This window comes from Mustelus asterias, unplaced genomic scaffold (genome assembly GCF_964213995.1).
Source record: "Mustelus asterias unplaced genomic scaffold, sMusAst1.hap1.1 HAP1_SCAFFOLD_69, whole genome shotgun sequence".
In the NCBI taxonomy this organism is placed as follows: Eukaryota; Metazoa; Chordata; class Chondrichthyes; order Carcharhiniformes; family Triakidae; genus Mustelus; species Mustelus asterias.
In genome coordinates this window covers 1,134,575-1,154,029 of record NW_027590131.1, presented here as the reverse complement: position 1 = coordinate 1,154,029, position 19,455 = coordinate 1,134,575, and the positions used below count along the sequence as shown (strand labels likewise).

Here is a 19,455-nt window from a genome sequence, read left to right as displayed (position 1 = left end):
CCTCTGACTCCTGTTGCTTCTCTCTCTGATCCCTGAGCAATGGGATGTCAGTCCCACAAATCCTTATGTTGAGGGAGTGGGGGAATAATGTTATGGTTCACCCTCTGAGGTCCTCTCCTCCTCCTCAGATGTGCACAGCTCTCCCCGGACACAGCATCCATTGATTTGTGAAAGGGGGGAGAGTGAGTGGATGACAGTAAATGGAGGACAGGACATGGTGGTGGAGTCTCGCTGTTAGTAACAGATGTCAGTACAGCAGCGAGAGGTGAACTTAGTTCCAATGATCAAGATGCAGATCAGTTTGGGGAGAGATAAGAATGAACAAAGTTAAAAGATCACTTGTGGGAATCTTTTATAGGCCCCGAACAATATTCAGAATCTTCGACACAGGACACAGGAATATTAATGGGGTCTTGTAAAAACATTCTGCAATAATCACGGGTGATTTTAACATTCATGTACAAAGAAGAACAAAGAGCCATGCAGCACAGTAACAGGCCCTTCGGCCCACCAAGCCTGCGGCGACTCCTCATTCTTATTCAGACCCAGTACTTATTGCTCATACGCAGTTTCTATTCCTCTGTTCATCTCCCGTTCATGTTTCTATCAAGATAAACCTTGAACATTGGGAACGTGCCTGCTTCTGTCAACTTCACTGGCTGCGCATTCGAGGCACCGACCACCCCCTGTGAAAACGTTCCCCGCACGTCTCCTCTAAACTTTCCCCCTCTTGCCTTCAAACTGTCCCGTCTTGTAGTTGACATTTCCACCCTGGGGAAAAGACTCCAACTATCAACCATATATCTGCCTCTATCAGGTCGCCCCTCAGCCTCCGTCTTTCCAGGGAAAACAATCCGAGTTTATTCAACTTCTCTTCATACCTTAACCAGACCGGGCAACATCCTTGTGAACCTTCTTTGCACCTTCTCCAAAGCAGCCACATCCTTCTGGTTGTCTGGCGATCAGCACTGCACGCAATATTCCATGTTGGGCCTAACTAAAGTTTAATACAGCTGTAACATAACTTTCCAACTTTTATACTCGATGCCCTGGCCAATGAAGCAAGCATGCTGCATGCCTTGTTGACCAAGTTATCCACCTGTGTTATCACTTTCAGGGATCAGTGGACAAGTACGCACAGATCCATCTGTATGTCAATGCTCCTGTTATTTTTTACAGACAGGGAAGGCTGGGGGACGACCATGTGGAGTTGTATCAAATTATAGAAATAAACCTTTCCCCTTTGTTTTAGGAGACAATAACCAGGGGCATAGATTTAAGGCATTGGGGAGGAGTTTCAGAGGAGAATTGAAGATGGCACAGTGGTTAGCATTGCTGCCTCACAACGTCAGGGACCTTTGTTTAATTCTGGCCTCGGGTGACTGCCTGTGTGGAGCTTGCATGTTCCCCCCATGTGTCCGTGTTTCCGTCAGGTACTCTGGTTTCGTCACACAGTCCAAAGATGTGTAGGTTAGGTGGATCGACCATGCTAAATTATCATTTCGTGTCCAAAGATATGTAGTTTCAGTGGATTTGCCATGATAAATGTCCAGTGATAAGCAGTTGTGTGGGCCTGGCATTTTCGGACAGTCAGTGCAGAGTCGATGGGGCGATTGGGCACCTTCTGCACAGTGGGGATTCTATGGTTCTGTGGAAATGTTTTTTCACCCAGAGGGTGGTGGGAATCTGGATCTCACTGTCTGAAAGGGCGGTGGAGTCAGGAACACTCACAACATTTAAGAAGCATTCAGACAAGCACTTGAAATGCCGCAGCAGACAAGGCTATGGAGCAAGTGCTGGAAATGGGTTAGAATAGATTAGTGCTTGATGGCTGACACAGACACGATGGGCCGAAGGGCCTCTTTCTGTGCTGAAAAACTCTATAAAGGCCCAGGGGTTGGAAGTTATGAACCAGAACCTGAATTTCCACTGATTCCTGTGATTTCTCTCTCTCTGATCCCAATGCAGTGGAATGTCAATCATATTGATTTCTGTGCCCTGGGTGTAGGGGAATAATGTGACGGTGACTCTGAGGACCCGTTCACATGCTTACAGGGGGACACACGTCACCCAGTCACACAACCCTTGATTTGTGAGGAAGAGTAAAGAGTGAATGGAGGCAATTGTTAAGATGCAGACAAGAAACTCCAAGGTGTTTTGTGAAGTTAGCCTGGACCCTTGGTTTTACATTTGATTTTGGCATTGATGAGCATGAGGTGTTTCACTCCAGGTATGAATCAAGTGACCCACTAGGATGCTTTTATCAAACACACTTTATTTAAGAATGCAGTTAGAACATAAGAACAAGAATTAGCATAACCTTTACCAATTGCATGACTTAAACATGACACAGTATAACTCTTAACAGCTAGCTATCTCTGTTGTTCCAATATAAAGCAATACCCACAGACATACACCCTTCTCCAACATTAGTTAGCACAAAAACAAGTAAGCTCACGTGATGCCGATTTCCAGCTTTTTACCACTTCCGGAGAGCCAACAGACAATTGTTTTCAGAGAAGGATGTCGCTCCGAACAGCCCAACCGCGGAGAGGTAACCCCAGTCTCTGACAGCTTCCAACACAGCAACACTTAAACAGCAAAAACTCCAACTTCAGAGAGGGAAACAGCACTGCAGTTTGTCTTAACTTCAAGCAGCTTCTGAAAGCAGAATTGAAACTAGAATGTTCTGTGAAAAATAGCTGTCCCTCAGTCACATGACATAACCTGTCAATCACCCGTAATCAAGCTCTACTCTGCCATCCCAGGGGAAACACTGAAACAACAGAACACTGCATTAGTTCAGATTAAAATCAACATGATGTCAATTATACTGCTTCAGTAACAATAAAGGAAACCGGCGACAGACAGCACGGTGCCGACAACATAACCTGCAGAGAAACATGATTAAAATAGAAACTGGAAGCAGGAGTTGGCCATTCGGCCCGTCGAGCCTGCTACACCATTCATTTTGTTCATGGCTGATCATCAAATTCAATACCCTTCAATATTCAGTATATTTCTTCAAGACATAGTTTGTAACAAAATGTACATTCCAACACGTCCTTCAGCCGGTTCCATGTGACCGGTGATGGGCACACAAGCTCTGTGTGTTGCAGGCACCAGAGAGTCTCCTGTGTCCATCCATTCGACCGCACACTCTCAGCTCCACAACCAGTATCACAATCAGCGATTTCCCACACTATCTGCTGTTCTCCCAGCTCCAGCGCTGCTAATTCTACGTGTAAGGATTACAAGATCTGGACGCTGTCAGCATTTTTACTTCATTCCCTGACGTTTCGTGCTCTCTTTCTACAGGCACATAAAGTTCCATTGTTACTCTCCCATCAAAGACACAAGCCTATGCTGGTGAGAACCTGACTGACCATCATGTCTACACAGGGAAAGCCTCTTGCCTGTGACCATCCCATTCTCACAGTGCTAGAGTTATCTGACTAACTAGAACCCTGCAGAGAGAGGCTGACATGTCTCTGACAGTCGATGCTGCTGTCTGGGCATTGCCTGTGTTTGTGTGGGGATGGCCTTTCTACCATTTCACTTTCATTCTCATTCGACCCCATATGCCTCAGATTATATGCTATAAAATGCTTCACCACCTTGTCAGAACTTGGCAAGTTATTCATCCTTTTGCCTCATGCAACCATATAACCCACGCCTACTCAGGTCTCCAGTAATCTCCATCCCGATATACTTGGATTGATGTGGCAGATACTGTCCAGCCCTGAGAGAACAGAAATTTGCTCCAAACTCACGTAGCCTTGGGGAAGAGTACCAAGTGTTGCCAAGTGCATCATTGAATTGAGTTTAACCTTTCTCCTCCCATTCCAGCCCTGTGTTCTTAACCAGGTCTTCCTCACTGGTCTCTCCAGAGCTGCTGCCTATCAAAGTGCTGCCCGTGCCAGCATTGCCTGAACCGGGACTTCCCGCAGCGAGTGGTTAAGGGCTGGAGTTCACTGTCTGGGTGTGTGGTGGAGACACGTTCAGTTGAAAATTTCCAAAGGGAATTGGATTATGATCTGAATAGGAAGATTGTGCAGGGTTACGGGGAGAATTTGGGGGAATGACACTTAGTAAATTGCTCATTCAGAGAGTCAGTGCAGAGAGCATGGGCCGAATGGTCTCCTTCTGCTCTGTAACAATTCTGTGATTCTATCTGAGAGAGATACCAATGGCCCTTTGTGGACACTGGCTAAATTACCTAACCCTGTTGACACTGCAACATCACCAGCTTCCAGTTAAAATGCCGATACATTTCCAACCATTATCTTCACAGAATTATTGCGGAGCACCACGAGGCGAAATGTGTCTGCACCGGCTCACCAAACTAGGATTAGGAATTTGTCTCATTCTCCTGCCTTCTCCTCGTATCTTTGCACATTGTTTCATTCGATTGTTCATCGACTGCCCTCTGTGATGCCTCGAATCAGCCTGCCCCCACCACACTTCCAGACTGTACATTCCAGACCCGAACCACTGGCATCGTGAAAAAGGTTTCTCTCTCATCATCATCAACCCCACCACACACTCCATTCCTGAGCCACTGACCATCCCATGTCCCTCCCTGTGACTCAGGGTAAGGACATGGGAATCCTGTGCTCTTCCCTTTCACCAACATCCTTTTTGTCATTTAATCACTCCGGCACTTCCATTTTGTTCTTGTCACCCGCCCATCCCCAGCTCCCTGTCACTTCAAACAATTTAATTCACTGCTACTCCCAAGTTTTAATTTTAGCTAATTGAACTGAAACTAAATCTGTTTCTATCTTCACAGATGCTGCCTGACCTGATGAGAGTCTCCAACATATTCATTCATATTTCAGATTTACAGCATCAATAGAATTTTGCCTTCTGTATCAACTGAAGTTGTGTTTCTTGAGTGTCCCGCGCTGTACATTATTATTGTTAATGATCTTATTCTTAAAAACACTGTGGATTTACCCTGATTCCTGTTATTTTTCTCTCTCTGATCTCCAGTCTGTTTCATAACGCTCTCACCGATTCTTGTGCCAAGGACCTGGCCTCTGTTCTCAGTACAAACCGCTCACTGATAGATCTGAATCTGGGTTACAATAAACTGGGAGATTCCGGAGTGAAACTGCTGTCTGTGGCTCTGAGGAATCCGGAATGTAAAATACAGGAACTGGGGTAAGTAGCAGACTGTGTGAGATTGTGTTTATAATAACTGAATATTCAACAATATAATTTCACCACTGGTATTTATATAAAAAACACTGCCCATTACTATTGGCGTCAGTTATGAATCAGGAAAACTGCTTTTCCTCTGACTCCTGTTGCTTCTCTCTCTGATCCCTGAGCAATGGGATGTCAGTCCCACAGATCCTTATGTTGAAGGAGTGGGGGAATAATGTTATGGTTCACCCTCTGAGGTTCTCTCCTCCTCCTCAGATGTGCACAGCTCTCCCCGGACACAGCATCCATTGATCTGTGAAAGGGGGGAGAGTGAGTGGATGACAGTAAATGGAGGACAGGACATGGTGGTGGAATCTCGCTGTTAGTAACAGATGTCAGTACAGTAGCGAGAGCTGAACTTAGTTCAAGATGCAGAATCAGTTTGGATAGAGATAAGATTTACCAAAGTTAAAAGTTCTCTTGTGGGAATCATTTATCGGCTCCTAACAACAGTCACAATCTCCGACACAATACACAGGAAAAATAATGGGGTCTTGTAAAAACATATTGCAATAACCACGGGTGACTTTAATCTTCTTGTACAAAGAAGAACAAAGAACCGCACAGCACAGTAACAGGCCCTTCAGCCCACCAAGCCTGTGGCGCCTCCTAACGCTTATTCAGACCCAGAACTTACTGCCAATTTGCGATTTCTATTCCTCTGTTTGTCTCTTGTTCATGTATCTACCAAGATGCACCTTGGACATTGGAAACGTGCCTGCTTCTGCCACCTCCATTGGCAGTGCCTTCCAGGCACCCACCACCCTCTGGGTGAAAACGTACCCCACACACCTCCCTCCAAACTTTGCTCCTCTCACCTTCATCCTGTGCCCTCTTGTAGTTGACCATTCCACCCTGGAGAAAAGTCTCTGACTATCCACCATATTGATGCTTCTCATAATTGTGGACACCTCCATCAGGTCACCCCTCAGCCTCCCTTTTTGTAGTGAAACAATCTGTGTTTATACAACGTCTCCTCATAACCTAACCGTCCTTGACCAGGCAACATTCTGGTAAACCTTCCTTGCACCCTCTCCAAAGCATCCACATCATTCTGTTAGTGTCGCAAACGGAACTGCAAGCAATATTCAAATGTGGCCAACTGAAGTTTCATACAGCTGTAACATAACTTGACAACTTTTATACTCGATGCCCCGGTCGATGAAGACAAGCATGTTGTCTGCCTTCTTGACCACCTCATCCACCTGTGTTGCCACTTTCAGGAATCTGTAGACTTGTACACACAGATCCCTCTGTAGGTCAGTGCTCCTGTGGCTTCTTCCATTTACTGTATAAATCGCTCAGATTATCAAAAGTTGAAAAGAAGATTCGTTCACAGAATGTATTCAAGCAATTTCCTGGAGAAGCATGTTCCAGTGCCAATCACACAACAAACTGTTTTAGACATGGTGATGTGCAAATGTGTGGCGTTTCCAACAAAAATAGATTCCTTTCATTTGGAGAAGAGCAGCAGAAGTGTTCCAGCCGTTGCTAATTCAAGGAGTGTATTAGATTAAGTGAAGATGTGGCACCGGGGTTGGCACTGCTGCCTCACAGCGTCAGGGACCCGGATTCATTCCAGCTTTGGACGACTGTCTGTGGAGTTTTCACGTTCTCCCCGTGTCTGTGTGGGTTTCCTCCGGCTGCTCCTGTTTCCTCCCACAGTCCAAACAAACTGTGCAGGTTGGGTGGATTGGCCATGCTAAATTGCCCGTTAGTGTCCAAGATGTGTAGTTTCGGTGGATTAGTGGCATAAATATGTGGGGTTACGGGAACCCGGGCAACTGCAGATCTATTAGTCTGACATTGATGGTATGGAAATCCTATAACAATCTATAATAAAGGAAGTGATAACAGAACACTTTGAAATTAATGGCAGGATTAGACAGGGCCAACATGGATTTATGAAAGGCTGGCACGGTGACACAGTGGTTAACATTGTTGCATCACAGCCAGGGGCCCGGGTTCAATTCCAGCCTTGGGTGACTGTGTGGAGTTTCCACATTCTCCCCGTGTCTGCGTGTGTTTCCTCTGGGTGCTCCGGTTTCCTCCCACACTCCAAAGATATGGATGGTAGATGGATTGGCCATGGTAAAATTGCCCTTCGTGTCCCAAGATGTGTAGGTTAGGTGGATTAGCCCCAGTAAATTTTTGAGTTTATGGGGAGCGGACCTTGGTAAGTTCCTCTGTCAGTGTGTCTCGATGGGCCGAATGACGATTCCTACACGAGGGATTCTACAGTTGCATGATTCACTCACAAGAGGTTATTAAATAAAATTGGAGCACGTGGGATTGGGAGGAATATACCAGCATGGATTGAGAACTGATCAATGGACAGAAACAAGGAGTTGGAATAAATGGGTTACTTTTGGGTTGACAGCCTCTAACTAGTGGAGTACGGCAGGGATCAGTGTTTGGGTCTCAGCTATTCAGAATCTACATCAATGATATGGATGTGGGGATCAAATATAATATTTCCAAATTTGCGAATAATGGAAAATGAGGTGAAAATCTGAATTGTGAGGAGGATGCAAAGATGTTTCAAGGGGATGTGGAGAGGCTCAGGGAGGCTCCACAACTGGAGTAATGTGTACAGTGTTGAGCTCTTTACTTAAAAAAGGATAGAATTGTATTGGAACCAGTTCAGAGAAAGTTCACTCGGCTGATTCCTGGGATGGAGAGGTTTATTTTACGAGGGAAATGTGAGCAGATTGGAGCAATATCTATGAAAGTTCAGAAGATTAAAAGGTGATCGCATTGAGGGGATGAGACAGGGTGGTTGCTGAGAGGCTGTTTCTTCTTGTAAGAGAGACCAGAACAAGGGGACAGATTTTAAAATGTAATTGTCAGTCCCTTAAGACTGAGATGAGGAGAAATTTATATTTTTAGATGGTGGCTGGTCAGTGGAATTCTCTTCCCTGGAGACTCGTGGCGGCAGAGTCATTGAATATATTCAAGGCTGAGTTAAGAATGATTTTGGATTGAGAAGCTAATCAAGGGTTACGGGGAAAAGAGTTGAGACTATAATTAGATCAGCCGGGATGGAGTATGCTCGAGGGGCTGAATGGCCTTCTGCTGCTCCGAGGTATTTTGTTCTTATCCCAATACGTCCTTCAGACTGCTCTCTGTGACCAGTGATGGATAAACAAGCTCTATGTTTTGTCCTCACCAGACGCTCTCCTGTGCCCATTCATTAGGCCACCCACTCAACCCATCTCACCAGCAGTAATTACCCACTCTGCCCCCAGGCCTTCCTGATCCAGCACTTCATCTTCCATTGGCGTAAGGATGGCAAGACCTGGATGTCTCCACTCTTCTTCACTCATTCCCTGATGATGTTTGCTCTCTTTCCAAACACATAAACTGTTACTCACCCATCAAACACATGCACTAGCCCAGGGTTGTCCAACGTGTGGACCAAGGGGGGAATGTGACCCTCGAAGCCCCTCAATGCGGCCCCCGGAGCGAGTTTCCAGAATCTCAGTCACACAGTTCAGTTTGAATGGAAGAATCTGCATGGAGCTGCTCCTCCAATCACATCCCGTTTCTTTCCCATGTTTGCTGCTGATAGGTTTTTGAGCCAATCTGCAGCAAATGTGGGAGAGAAACAATTTGTGATTGATGAGGATTAAACTCTAATAATCATCTTTATTTATTACTCATTATTGTGCTCAGCAAGTTGTTTCTTTTCATATCTCAGTTTAGTTTTTAATTGAAATTTCTGCTGTGCCAAACTTTATCATTCTGAAATTTACTCATCGGCCCCTTGAGTGAGAAAAACATTGACGTGTGTTTGCCCAGTGAATATGTTGGTCAGCCCTGCTCGAGCCTATGCTGGTGGCAGCCTAACGGACATGTCTCTGACAGTCAATGCTGCTGCCTTTGCATTGTAAGAGTTTTAACACCAGGTTAAAGTCCAACAGGTTTATTTGGTGGCAAATACCATTAGCTTTCGGAGCGCTGCTCCTTCGTCAGATGGAGTGGAAATCTGCTCTCAAACAGGACACAGAGACACAAAATCAAGTTACAGAATACTGATTAGAATGTGAATCCCTACAGCCAACCAGGTCTTAAAGAGACAGATAATGTGAGAGAAAACAGCATTAAGCACAGGTTACAGAGATGTGTATTGTCTCCAGACAGGACAGCCAGTGAGATTCTGCAAGTCCTTTGCATTGCCAGTGTGTGGGTGGAGATGTTCTTTCCACAATTTCCCCCTCATCCTTATTCACATATCAGGCTGTGCTGCACTCACCGTGGCAGAACACATCAGGACATTGATCCTTTTCCACTCTGTAACCACGTGTCTGAAACCTGCTCACCTCCCAGCAATCTCCATCCAGACTGGCTTGTACCGATGGGATAATCTCCTCCCATCCTGAGGGAACAGGACCTCCCTCTGAGCCTGAGCAGCCGCGAGGAGCCCCTCCTGGGATGAATTCGTGATTGGGGGGAAACCCTTGCTCTGCTTTCTGACATTTCAACCCCTCATTCAATAAGCAGAGCTCCCTCGCTGCTCCCTCCAGAGCTGCTGTGTTTGAAAGTCCTGCTGCCTTTGGAGATGGTGCCAGCATTGCCTGAACCGGGACTGCCCCGTGCCCGGGCTGCCTCAGTGGGCAGCTCCTCCTGCCTGCCAGCCGTTAATTGTCCCCCTCTGACAATATCACCGTCATAACTCTGCCTATCCTGCCCACACGGACACACCACCCATTTCCAATCCCCATGCTGGCACTTCAGAGCTTCTGGTAAAATCACAGCCATTATCTTCAACCTCACCACAAACTGCATTCCCAAACCACTGACCATCCCATGTCCCTCCCGAGCCACTCCGAGTAAGGAGATGGGGATCCTGTGATTGTGGTCCTGTCCCATCATCCCTTTTATCATTTAATCACTCCTGTAATTCCAGTTTGTCCTTTCTTTGTTTCTTCCCCAGCCACCCACCGCTGTCACTTCAAACCTCTCAATTCACTGCCCGTTCCCAGTTCCAATGGAAGCTCAAACTTTACCCCTGTTTCTCTCTTCACATGTATTTAGCTAACCTGCTGAGCATTTCCAGTATATTTATATTTCATTTTCAGCATTGAGTATTTCCTCATTCTACAGAAATGCAGGTTGTGTTTTTGGAATGTCTGATACAATACATTATTATTGTTATTAACAATATTATTTAAAACACTGGGGATTGAGCCTGATTCCTGTTATTCCTCTCTCTGGTCTCCAGTCTGGATAATAACGTTCTCACAGATTCTTGTGCTGAGGATCTCGCCTCCGCTCTCTGTACAAAACAGACACTGAGGATTCTGTACCTGGGATCAAACTCCTTCACAGATCAATCTGTCCCTGCTCTCCGCCGCCTCATACTGACCTGCAGCAGTCTGGAGTGGATCTCGTGAGTGTTTGTGTTAATTTTTAGTGTAGCAATTAAAATTTAAATGGATTTAAAATATAAGTGGGCCTGAATCTTCCAAGCAGCAGCAATGTTAAGCAGATTGCCGGTATGTTTAAAAATTCTCCCAACCTGAAACTGCTGCATATTTCTCCCAGGATCTTCAGCACTGCGACCCTAGGAGCTCCATCAGAGCAGACAAGAGTCGGGGAAGAGAGAGCACACACCCTATTTACAGCAGTGACCCCGGGGAGCTCCACCAGAGCAGAGTAGAGTCGGGGAAGAGACAGCACACACCCTATTTACAGCACAGTGACCCCGGGGAGCTCCATCATAGCGGAGTAGAGTCGGGGAAGAGAGAGCACACACCCTATTTACAGCAGTGACCCCGGGGAGCTCCACCAGAGCAGAGTAGAGTCGGGGAAGAGACAGCACACACCCTATTTACAGCACAGTGATCCCGGGGAGCTCCATCAGAGCAGAGTAGAGTCGGGGAAGAGAGAGCACGCACCCTATTTACAGCAGTGACCCAGGCGATCTCCATCAGAGCAGAGTGGAGTCGCGGTAGAGCGAGCACACCTTATTTACAGCACAGTGACCCCGGGGAGCTCCATAAGTGTTAGTTGATTGTGGGAGTGAATGGGTTGGTGTGTCGCTGGATGAATGGTTAGTCAGGGAGCTGAGGAGAGGTTCAAGGATTAGTTCTGGGTGTCGGGAGGGTGGTCGAGTTGTATTGTGTTGGGTTGGAGGGTTAATCAGCAGTTTGGATGGTGGCTGGGAGTTGGTAATGTTGTTGGGTGTCTGGTTAGTTTTGGTTGCGTGGTCGGGGGTTGGGATTGGTTTCTAGCTTTGGAGAGTCGTGGGTTGGGGTTGCTTCTTGAGTAATCCGTTTAAGTCAGAGATATAGTCAAGAATGTATTCAAGAGGCGGCTGCATATAGCACTTGGGGCGAACAGGATCAAAGGTTATGGGGAGAAAGCAGGATTAGGCTTTTGAGTTGGACGATCAGCCATGATTGTGATGGATGTTGGAGTCGGCTTAAAGGGCCAAATGGCCGCCTCCTGCTCCTATCTTCCATGTTTCTATGTCAGGTCAGGAGAAGTTGGGACGGATGAGGCCAAGTTGGGAGGTTTAGTCAGATTTGTTCAAGGGCTAGTGGGAGGTAGTCGGGCTGGAGGGGAGGTAGAGATGATTTACGGGAGTGATAGCCTGTCAGGGGGAGATACCAGCAGTAGCCAGGCCTGTGACACCACAGCTGGTTCTGCTGTGGGACAGGGTCGGGCAAAGAGCAAGCGAGCAGTAGTAATAGGGGACTCGCTAGTTAGAGGCACAGACAGGCGTTTCTGTGGCTGCAATCGAGACTCCAGGATGGTGTATTGTCTCCCTGGTGCCAGGGTCAAGGACGTCTCTGAGTGGTTGCAGGACATTCTTAAGGGGGAGGGTGAGCAGCCAGAGGTCGTTGTACATATTGGTACCAACGACATAGGTAGGAAAAGGGATGAGGTCCTGAAATGTGAATGCAGAGAGTTAGGCAGAAGGCTAACGTGTAGGACCTCGAAGGTAGTAATTTCAGGACTACTATCGGTGCCACGTGCTAGTGAGAGTAGGAATAGGAGGATTAGGCAGATGAATGGCTGGCTTGAGAGCTGGTGCAGGGGGCAGGGATATAGATTTTTGGATCATTGGGATCTTTTCTGGGGAAGGGCTGATCTGTTCAAGAAGGATGGGTTACATTTGAACTGGAGGGGGACTAACATCCTGGCGGGGAGATTTGCTCGAGCAGCTCGGGAGTGTTTAAACGAGGTTGGCAGGGGGGTGGGATCCAAAGCAGTAGGGAGACAGAAGAGAAGTTTGAGGACAGCACGGAAGTTAAAGAGAGCACATTAATTAGTAAAGGCAGTGTCAGTAATCCTAGTACCAGACAGATCAGACAGAAGCAAGACAGAGAGTAAGGGAAGTCCAGGTTAAACTGCATTTATTTCAATGCAAGAGGCCTGACGGGCAAGGCAGGTGAACTCAGGGCATTGATGGGTACATGGGACTGGGATATTATAGCAATTACTGAAACATGGCTAAGGGAGGGACAGGACTGGCAGCTCAATGTTCCAGGGTACAAATGCTATGGGAAAGAAAGAACAGGAGGTAAGAGGAGAGGGAGTTGCACTTTTGATTAGGGAAAGCATCACGGCCGTACTGAGAGGGGATATATCCGAGGGTTCGGCCACTGAGTCTATATGGGTAGAACTGAGAAATAAGAAGGGGAAAATCACTTTGATAGGGTTGTACTATAGGCCCCCAAATAGTCAGCGGGAAATTGATGAGCAAATATGTAAGGAGTTTACAGATAGCTCCAAGAAAAATAGGGTTGTAATAGTCGGAGATTTTAATTTTCCCAACATTGACTGGGACAGCCATAGTATTAGAGGGTTGGATGGAGAGAAATTTGTTGAATGTATTCAGGAGGAATTTCTCATTCAGTATGTGGATGGCCCGACTAGAGAGGGGGCAAAACTTGACCTCCTCTTGGGAAATAAGCAAGGGCAGGTGACAGAAGTGTGAGTGAGGGATCACTTTGGGACCAGTAATCATAATTCTATTAGTTTTAAGATAGCTATGGGGAATTATAGGTCTGTTCCAAAAGTTAATATTCTAAACTGGGACAAGGCCAATTTTGATGGTATCAGGCAGGAACTTACAAAAGTTAATTGGGGGAGTCTGTGGGAAGGCAAGGGGGCATCTGGTAAGTGGCATGCTTTCAAAAGTGTGTTAACCAGGGTTCAGGGTAAACACATTCCTCTCAGAGTGAAGGGCAAGGCTGGCAGAAGCCGGGAACCCTGGATGACTCGGGATAGGCCCTGGTCAAGAAGAAGAAAGAGGCACATGATGTGCATAGGCAGCTGGGATCAAGTGAATCTCTTGAAGAGTATAGGGGGTGTAGGAGTAGAGTTCAGAGAGAAATCAGGAGGGCAAAAAGGGGACATGAGATTGTTTTGGCAGATAAGGCAAAGGAGAATCCAAAGAGCTTCTACAAATACATAAAGGACAAAAGAGTAACAAGGGAGAGGGTAGGGCCTCTTTAGGATCAACAAGGCAATCTATGTGTGGATCCACAAGAGATGGGTGAGATCCTAAATGAATATTTCTCATCAGTATTTACTGTTGAGAAAAGCATGGATGTTACAGGAACTTGGGGAAATAAATATTGATGTCTTGAGGAGTGTACATATTACAGAGAAGGAGGTGCTGGAAGTCTTAAAGCGCATCAAGGTAGATAAATCTGTGGAACCTGATGAGGTATATCCCAGGACGTTGTGGGAGGCTAGGGAGGAAATTTGAATCATCGATAGTCACGGGTGAGGTGCCTGAAGATTGGACGGTGGCAAATGTTGTGCCTTTGTTTAAAAAGGGCTGCAGGGAAAAGCCTGGGAACTACAGGCCAGTGAGCCTCACATCTGTGGTGGGTAAATTGTTGGAAGGTATTTTGAGGGACAGGATCTACAGGCATTAGAGATGCAAGGACTGATTAGGGACAGTCAGCATGGCTTTGTGAGTGGAAAATCATGTCTCACAAATTTCATTGAGGTTTTTGAAGGGGTAACCAAGAAGGTAGATGAGGGCAGTGCAGTTGATGTTGTCTACATGGACTTTAGCAAGGCCTTTAACAAGGTACTGCATGGTAGGTTGTTGCATAAAGTTAATTCTCACGGCATCCAGGGTGAGGTTTCTACATGGATACAAAATTGGTTCCTTGACAGAAGCCAGAGGGTGGTTGTAGAGGATTGTGTTTCAAACTGGCGGCCTGTGACCAGCGGTGTGCCTCAGGGATCAGTGCTGGGCCCACTGTTATTTGTCATTTATATTAATGATATGGATGAGAATATAGGGGCATGGTTAGTAAGTTTGCAGATGACACCAAGATTGGTGGCATAGTGACAGTGAGGAAGGTTATCTCCAATTGCAACGGGATCTTGATCAATTGGGTCAGTGGGCTGACGAATGGCAAATGGAGTTTAATTTAGACAAATGAGAGGTAATGCATTTTGGTAGATTGAACCAGGGCAGGACTTACTCAGTTAATGGTAGGGCGTTGGGGAGTGTTACAGAATTAAAATATCTCGGGGTGCATGTTCATAGCTCCTTGAAAGTGGAGTCACAGGTGGACAGAGTGGTGAAGAAGGCATTCAGCATGCTTGGTTTCATCAGTCAGGATACAGGAGTTGGGACATCTTGTTAAAGTCGTACAAGACATTGGTGAGGCCACATTTGGAATACTATGCGCAATTCTGGTAACCCTATTTTAGAAAGGATATTATTAAACTAGAAAGAGTGCAGAAAAGATTTACTAGGATGCTACTGGGACTTGATAGATTGAGTTATAAGGAGAGGCTGAATAGACTGGGACTTTTTTCCTTGGAGCGAAGGAGTTTGAGGGGTGATCTTATAGAGGTCTATAAAATAATGAGGGGCTTAGATCAGCAAAATAGTCAATATCTTTTCCCAAAGGTAGAGGAGTCTAAAACTAGAGGGCATAGGTTTCAGGTGAGAGGGGAGAGATACAAAAGTATCCAGAGGGGCATTTTTTTCACAGTGTCTGGAACAAGCTGCCAGAGGTCGTAGTAGAGGCGGGTACAATTTTATCTTTTAAAAAGTATTTAGATAGTTACATGGGTATCGCGGGAGATGGGCCAAATGCGGGCAATTGGGATTAGCTTAGGGGTTTTAAAAACAAAAGGGTGGCCTGGACAAGTTGGGCCAAAGGGCCTGTTTCCATGCTGTAAACCTCTGTGACTCTATGAGTGGGTCTAGTCAGATTGTGGGAGGTGGAGTATGGGGATCAGTGGGAAGTGATTGGGGGACTCGGGTGTGCTATTCAGGTATTAGCCTAGGTGGTGAGCTGTCTAACATTACCTGAGTAACTATCCAGGTAAACTTTGTGGATCTGTCCCAAGTATCTGACTCTAACTGCAGCAGGGGGGTTCCCCAATAGTAGTTAATACCTCTGGGACAATTCCCAGGTAGATCAGTGCGTCAGGACATCCACAGGGTCCCGATGCTCATCTTCGGATGTGTGTCTGGCCTCTGGCGATCCAGAGACCAGAAGATTTGTCCCATTAACTCCAGTCTCCTGTTATTTACTCTGTTGTTCAATCTGTTTATTTCCTGTTTCATCTTTAATCTGTTTCAGGCTGCGGGAAAATCAGTTCAGTCTAAATGGAAAGAGACAGCTGGAGTCGCTGCGGGGATCCCGACCGGGACTGACAGTGCGAGTGTGAACATTTCAATCTATAAACATTGCTGCTCCACCGGTTACAGTGAAATCCTGAATTGTGAAGATCTTCGACAGCTCCTTCCAAACCCTTCATTCCTGCCCCTCTCCCTCCCTATTCCATCAGCCCCTCCAGCCTGGCACTGATTTCCCTGCTTCCCTGGTTTCCCAGCTGGAAAACTGTTGTAGTTTTAGTCTCCACATTGAAGGAAAGATTGCTGCAAACCATTGTTTAAGCAGCAATGTGTTGTCAGTGTTCTCAGCAACAGAGTCTTCAACCTCCTTTCAAAATGGAGCAGCAGAGATCATTCTCCAGAGAGAGAACAGTGTGTGTGATTCTGACAGTGTCCAGCAGAGGGCAGATTGGTCAATCTTGTCAGAGTTTCCTCTCTGTCTCTGTGAATGAATTAAAGGCTCCACCAGCCTCTCCTCAAAACCTCTTTCGCTATCTGGTGATTAAAGTGACACAATGCCACCATCTGCTGGTGGCTCCCAGCTACTGCAGGCGCTGCTCTCTGTGAGCCTCAGACAAGTTCAGTAAGTCCCATGTCTGCATCTGGGAACCGGTTACTGCAGCGTGAATATTGAACAATATTGACAGGGATTGGAGTTTGCAGCAGGAACCCCGGCTGGTGAATTCACCCTTTTATCACCAGACACTGTACATGAACTCTGTTCCCCCATTCCCTATGGGAGATATTGTCTGGAGGTTGTAGTTGGGGATGATCTCAGACTGTAATGTGTACATTTGGTGCAGTTATCAGACACTAATCCCATTCAGAATGGGAGTGGGTAAACTCTGCTGCACTCTGTAATTCCTGTGTCAGACATTGTCAGTGTTTAATCTTACACAGTGGATCTTGCTAACGGTTCTTTTAACGTTTCCAAGATAATTGTCTCAATCTCACAGACTGATTCTCTGAAAATTGGAAACACAAACATATTGAGACGCAATTACAACCTTCAATCACATTTTGTCCGTGTTCGAACAGAAAATAATTTCCAAACAAACTATTCCCCTTTTGCAGCTCTTGTTTTCCAATTCCACAGGTTTCGGTGATACAGAGAGCAGCTCAGTTGGAATCCAAATTCTCTCATTCCACTCTCGCCCCCCGTTTACCCTGCCAATTATCAACCTCAACAAAAGTTCCCACATATTTATCTGGGACAGTTTCAGTGTTGACTCTGGTGAAGCAGGGTTTCCATTCCTTAACCTACAACACACACGGTAAATGTTACTGCAATTATTTCTGGAACTGCTAAAATCCCGAATGCACAGGTTGATTAAATGATTCCAATCCAAAGGTGGAATGTGTTTCTGATTTATAATCTCAATCACACAGACACACTGACATCCCCACACAAAAACACACAATCACAATCTCACACACACGCTCACAGAGAGACACATAGAGCAACACACAGAGAGGCACAATCATGGAAACAGACACACAGACACATAATCATACACATACACACATCTGTGCATCCGACACACATCCCTCCAGACACACACACACAGACACAAACTGGCACCCACACACTCATTCACACACTGACAAACTCTCACACATGCTCACGGGCACAGAGATACATACTCTCACAAACACACACATACAAACCCAGACACTTCCACACTCTTACCCACGTACTGAGACACAGAGAGACTTACAGAGCGAAACACAGAATCTCTCTGAAATACACATAACACGCAGCCATACACCCACAGAAACACACATCACAAACCCATGCAGTACAGCGGTGAATGAATTCTCAGCACCCCACAACCAAATGATTTAAGTTGGACAACAGTGATAACATTTCCTCTGAAACTGACATCCCTCGAACGAAAGCAACACAGGAACACTGGCGCAGCATTGCACAGGATCAGAGCCTCGGAAATGCAGTTTCCTCTTTCCTTGTTCCTTATATCTCACTGAGCAGATACAGAGCGAGAGCATAGAAAGGTAGAATTCACAATTTCACTCTGTTCCTGCACACTCACCTCAGCTTTATTTAATTTCTGAATGTATGATTTATTTTGGATTATCCCAAAGATCTCAGGACAGATGCATGATGTCAGATATTCCCATTATTTATCAAACTGTTTATTTTACCATGACAGATATTACCTGGTGTTTGTCGGATTGTTGCTTTTCATCCATCTACAGTTGCAGATGCCGGTGCTGAAAAGTGGGTAGATATTCTACACCATTAAAAGCTTCACATTGAATCGGGGAAATTCTTCAAAGACTATGAATTAATCACTTTCAAATTAATATCATTTCTTCAGAACAAACTATTCATATCATCTATTATGTCAATTTAAACTAACTTTATTGTGTTGTCTGGTCTGGGCTAGTTTTAACTGAATACTGCTCAGTATGTGACATGATCTGTGTTATTGAGTCTTGGAAGAGAAAGGGTTAATGTTGCTGCTCTGTAATTGTAATGGATATTCCTAATTTTATAATATGTATAACTGTAGTTATTTACAATTAAATGCTTATTGGTTAATTAGTTAAATGCTAATTGTGAATCATTGGAATGCTGAAACTAATACGTACACAAGCTAATAAAGAGCGGGGGAACTAGTGTAAATACTGTAGCTAACAGTGAGCGTGAAACTGAAAAGACCATAAGATACAGGAGCAGAATTCAGCTATTCTGCTCATCGAGTCTCCTCCACCATTTAATCACGGCTGATAAGTTTCCAACCCCATTCTCCCACCTTTCCCCCATAACATTTGATCCCCTGACCAATCAAGAACATGTCTATCTCTGTCTTAAATACAATCAATGAGAGAGAGTGAGCAGAGAGAGTGAGGGGGAGAGTAGGTGAAGAGCGAGTGAGGGGGGGTGAGGTTGAGGGCAGATGGTGTGAGGGGAGAGCGCGATGGGAGATCGAATGAGGAGGAGAATAGGTGAAAAGTGAGGGAGAGAATGGGGGAGGGAGAGTGAGGGGGAGGGAGATTGTGAGGAGGGGAGGGAGACTGATGGGAAGATAGTGCATGAGGGGTAAGAGAATGAGAGGGGAGTGCGAGGGACGCAGGGGGAGGGGAAGGGTGAAGCGGAGAGATAGAGGGGACGGAGTGAGGGGGAGAGAGTGGGGGATGAAAGTGAGGAGGAGAGAGAAGAGAATGAGGTAGAGTGAAGGGGAGAAAGTGAGCGGAGATGGAGTGAAGGGACGGTGAGAGGGGGAGAAAGGTGAAGAATGAGGGAGAGAGGAGGGAGAGAACGGGGAGAGGAACTGATGGGGAGAGAGTCAGAGGAGAGAGTAAGTGAAGAGCAACTGAGGGGAGAGAGCATAAGCGGGAGAGAGGTTGATGGGACGGATAGTGAAGGGGAGTGTCTGAGGCGGGATAGTGTGATGGAAAAGACTGAGGGGGAAGAGAGTGGAAGGTCTGAGGCGGGATAGTGTGACGGAAAAGACTGAGGGGGAAGGGAGTGGAAGGTCTGAGGCGGGATAGTGTGATGGAAAAGACTGAGGGGGAAGACACTGAAGGGGAAGGGAGAGAGTGAAGACAGAGTGAGGAGGAGAGAGAGGGGAGAGCGAGTGGGGAAGTGTGAAGGGAGAGAAACTAAGGGA

At 46.1% G+C, this 19,455-nt stretch overlaps 1 protein-coding gene across 1 annotated transcript in view; it reads left to right on the top strand.

Annotated features, from left to right (window-relative positions):
• LOC144483447 (NACHT, LRR and PYD domains-containing protein 3-like) overlaps positions 1-18,387 on the top strand; it is a 117,466-nt gene extending 99,079 nt beyond the window's left edge. The window contains exons 17-19 of the mRNA XM_078202132.1: positions 4,996-5,166; positions 10,436-10,603; positions 15,786-18,387. Coding sequence (XP_078058258.1) covers positions 4,996-5,166; positions 10,436-10,603; positions 15,786-15,873 — 427 coding nt within the window. The 3' untranslated portion in view covers positions 15,874-18,387. The remainder of the gene's footprint in view (positions 1-4,995; positions 5,167-10,435; positions 10,604-15,785) is intronic.
• The last annotated feature ends 1,068 nt before the right edge of the window (positions 18,388-19,455 follow it).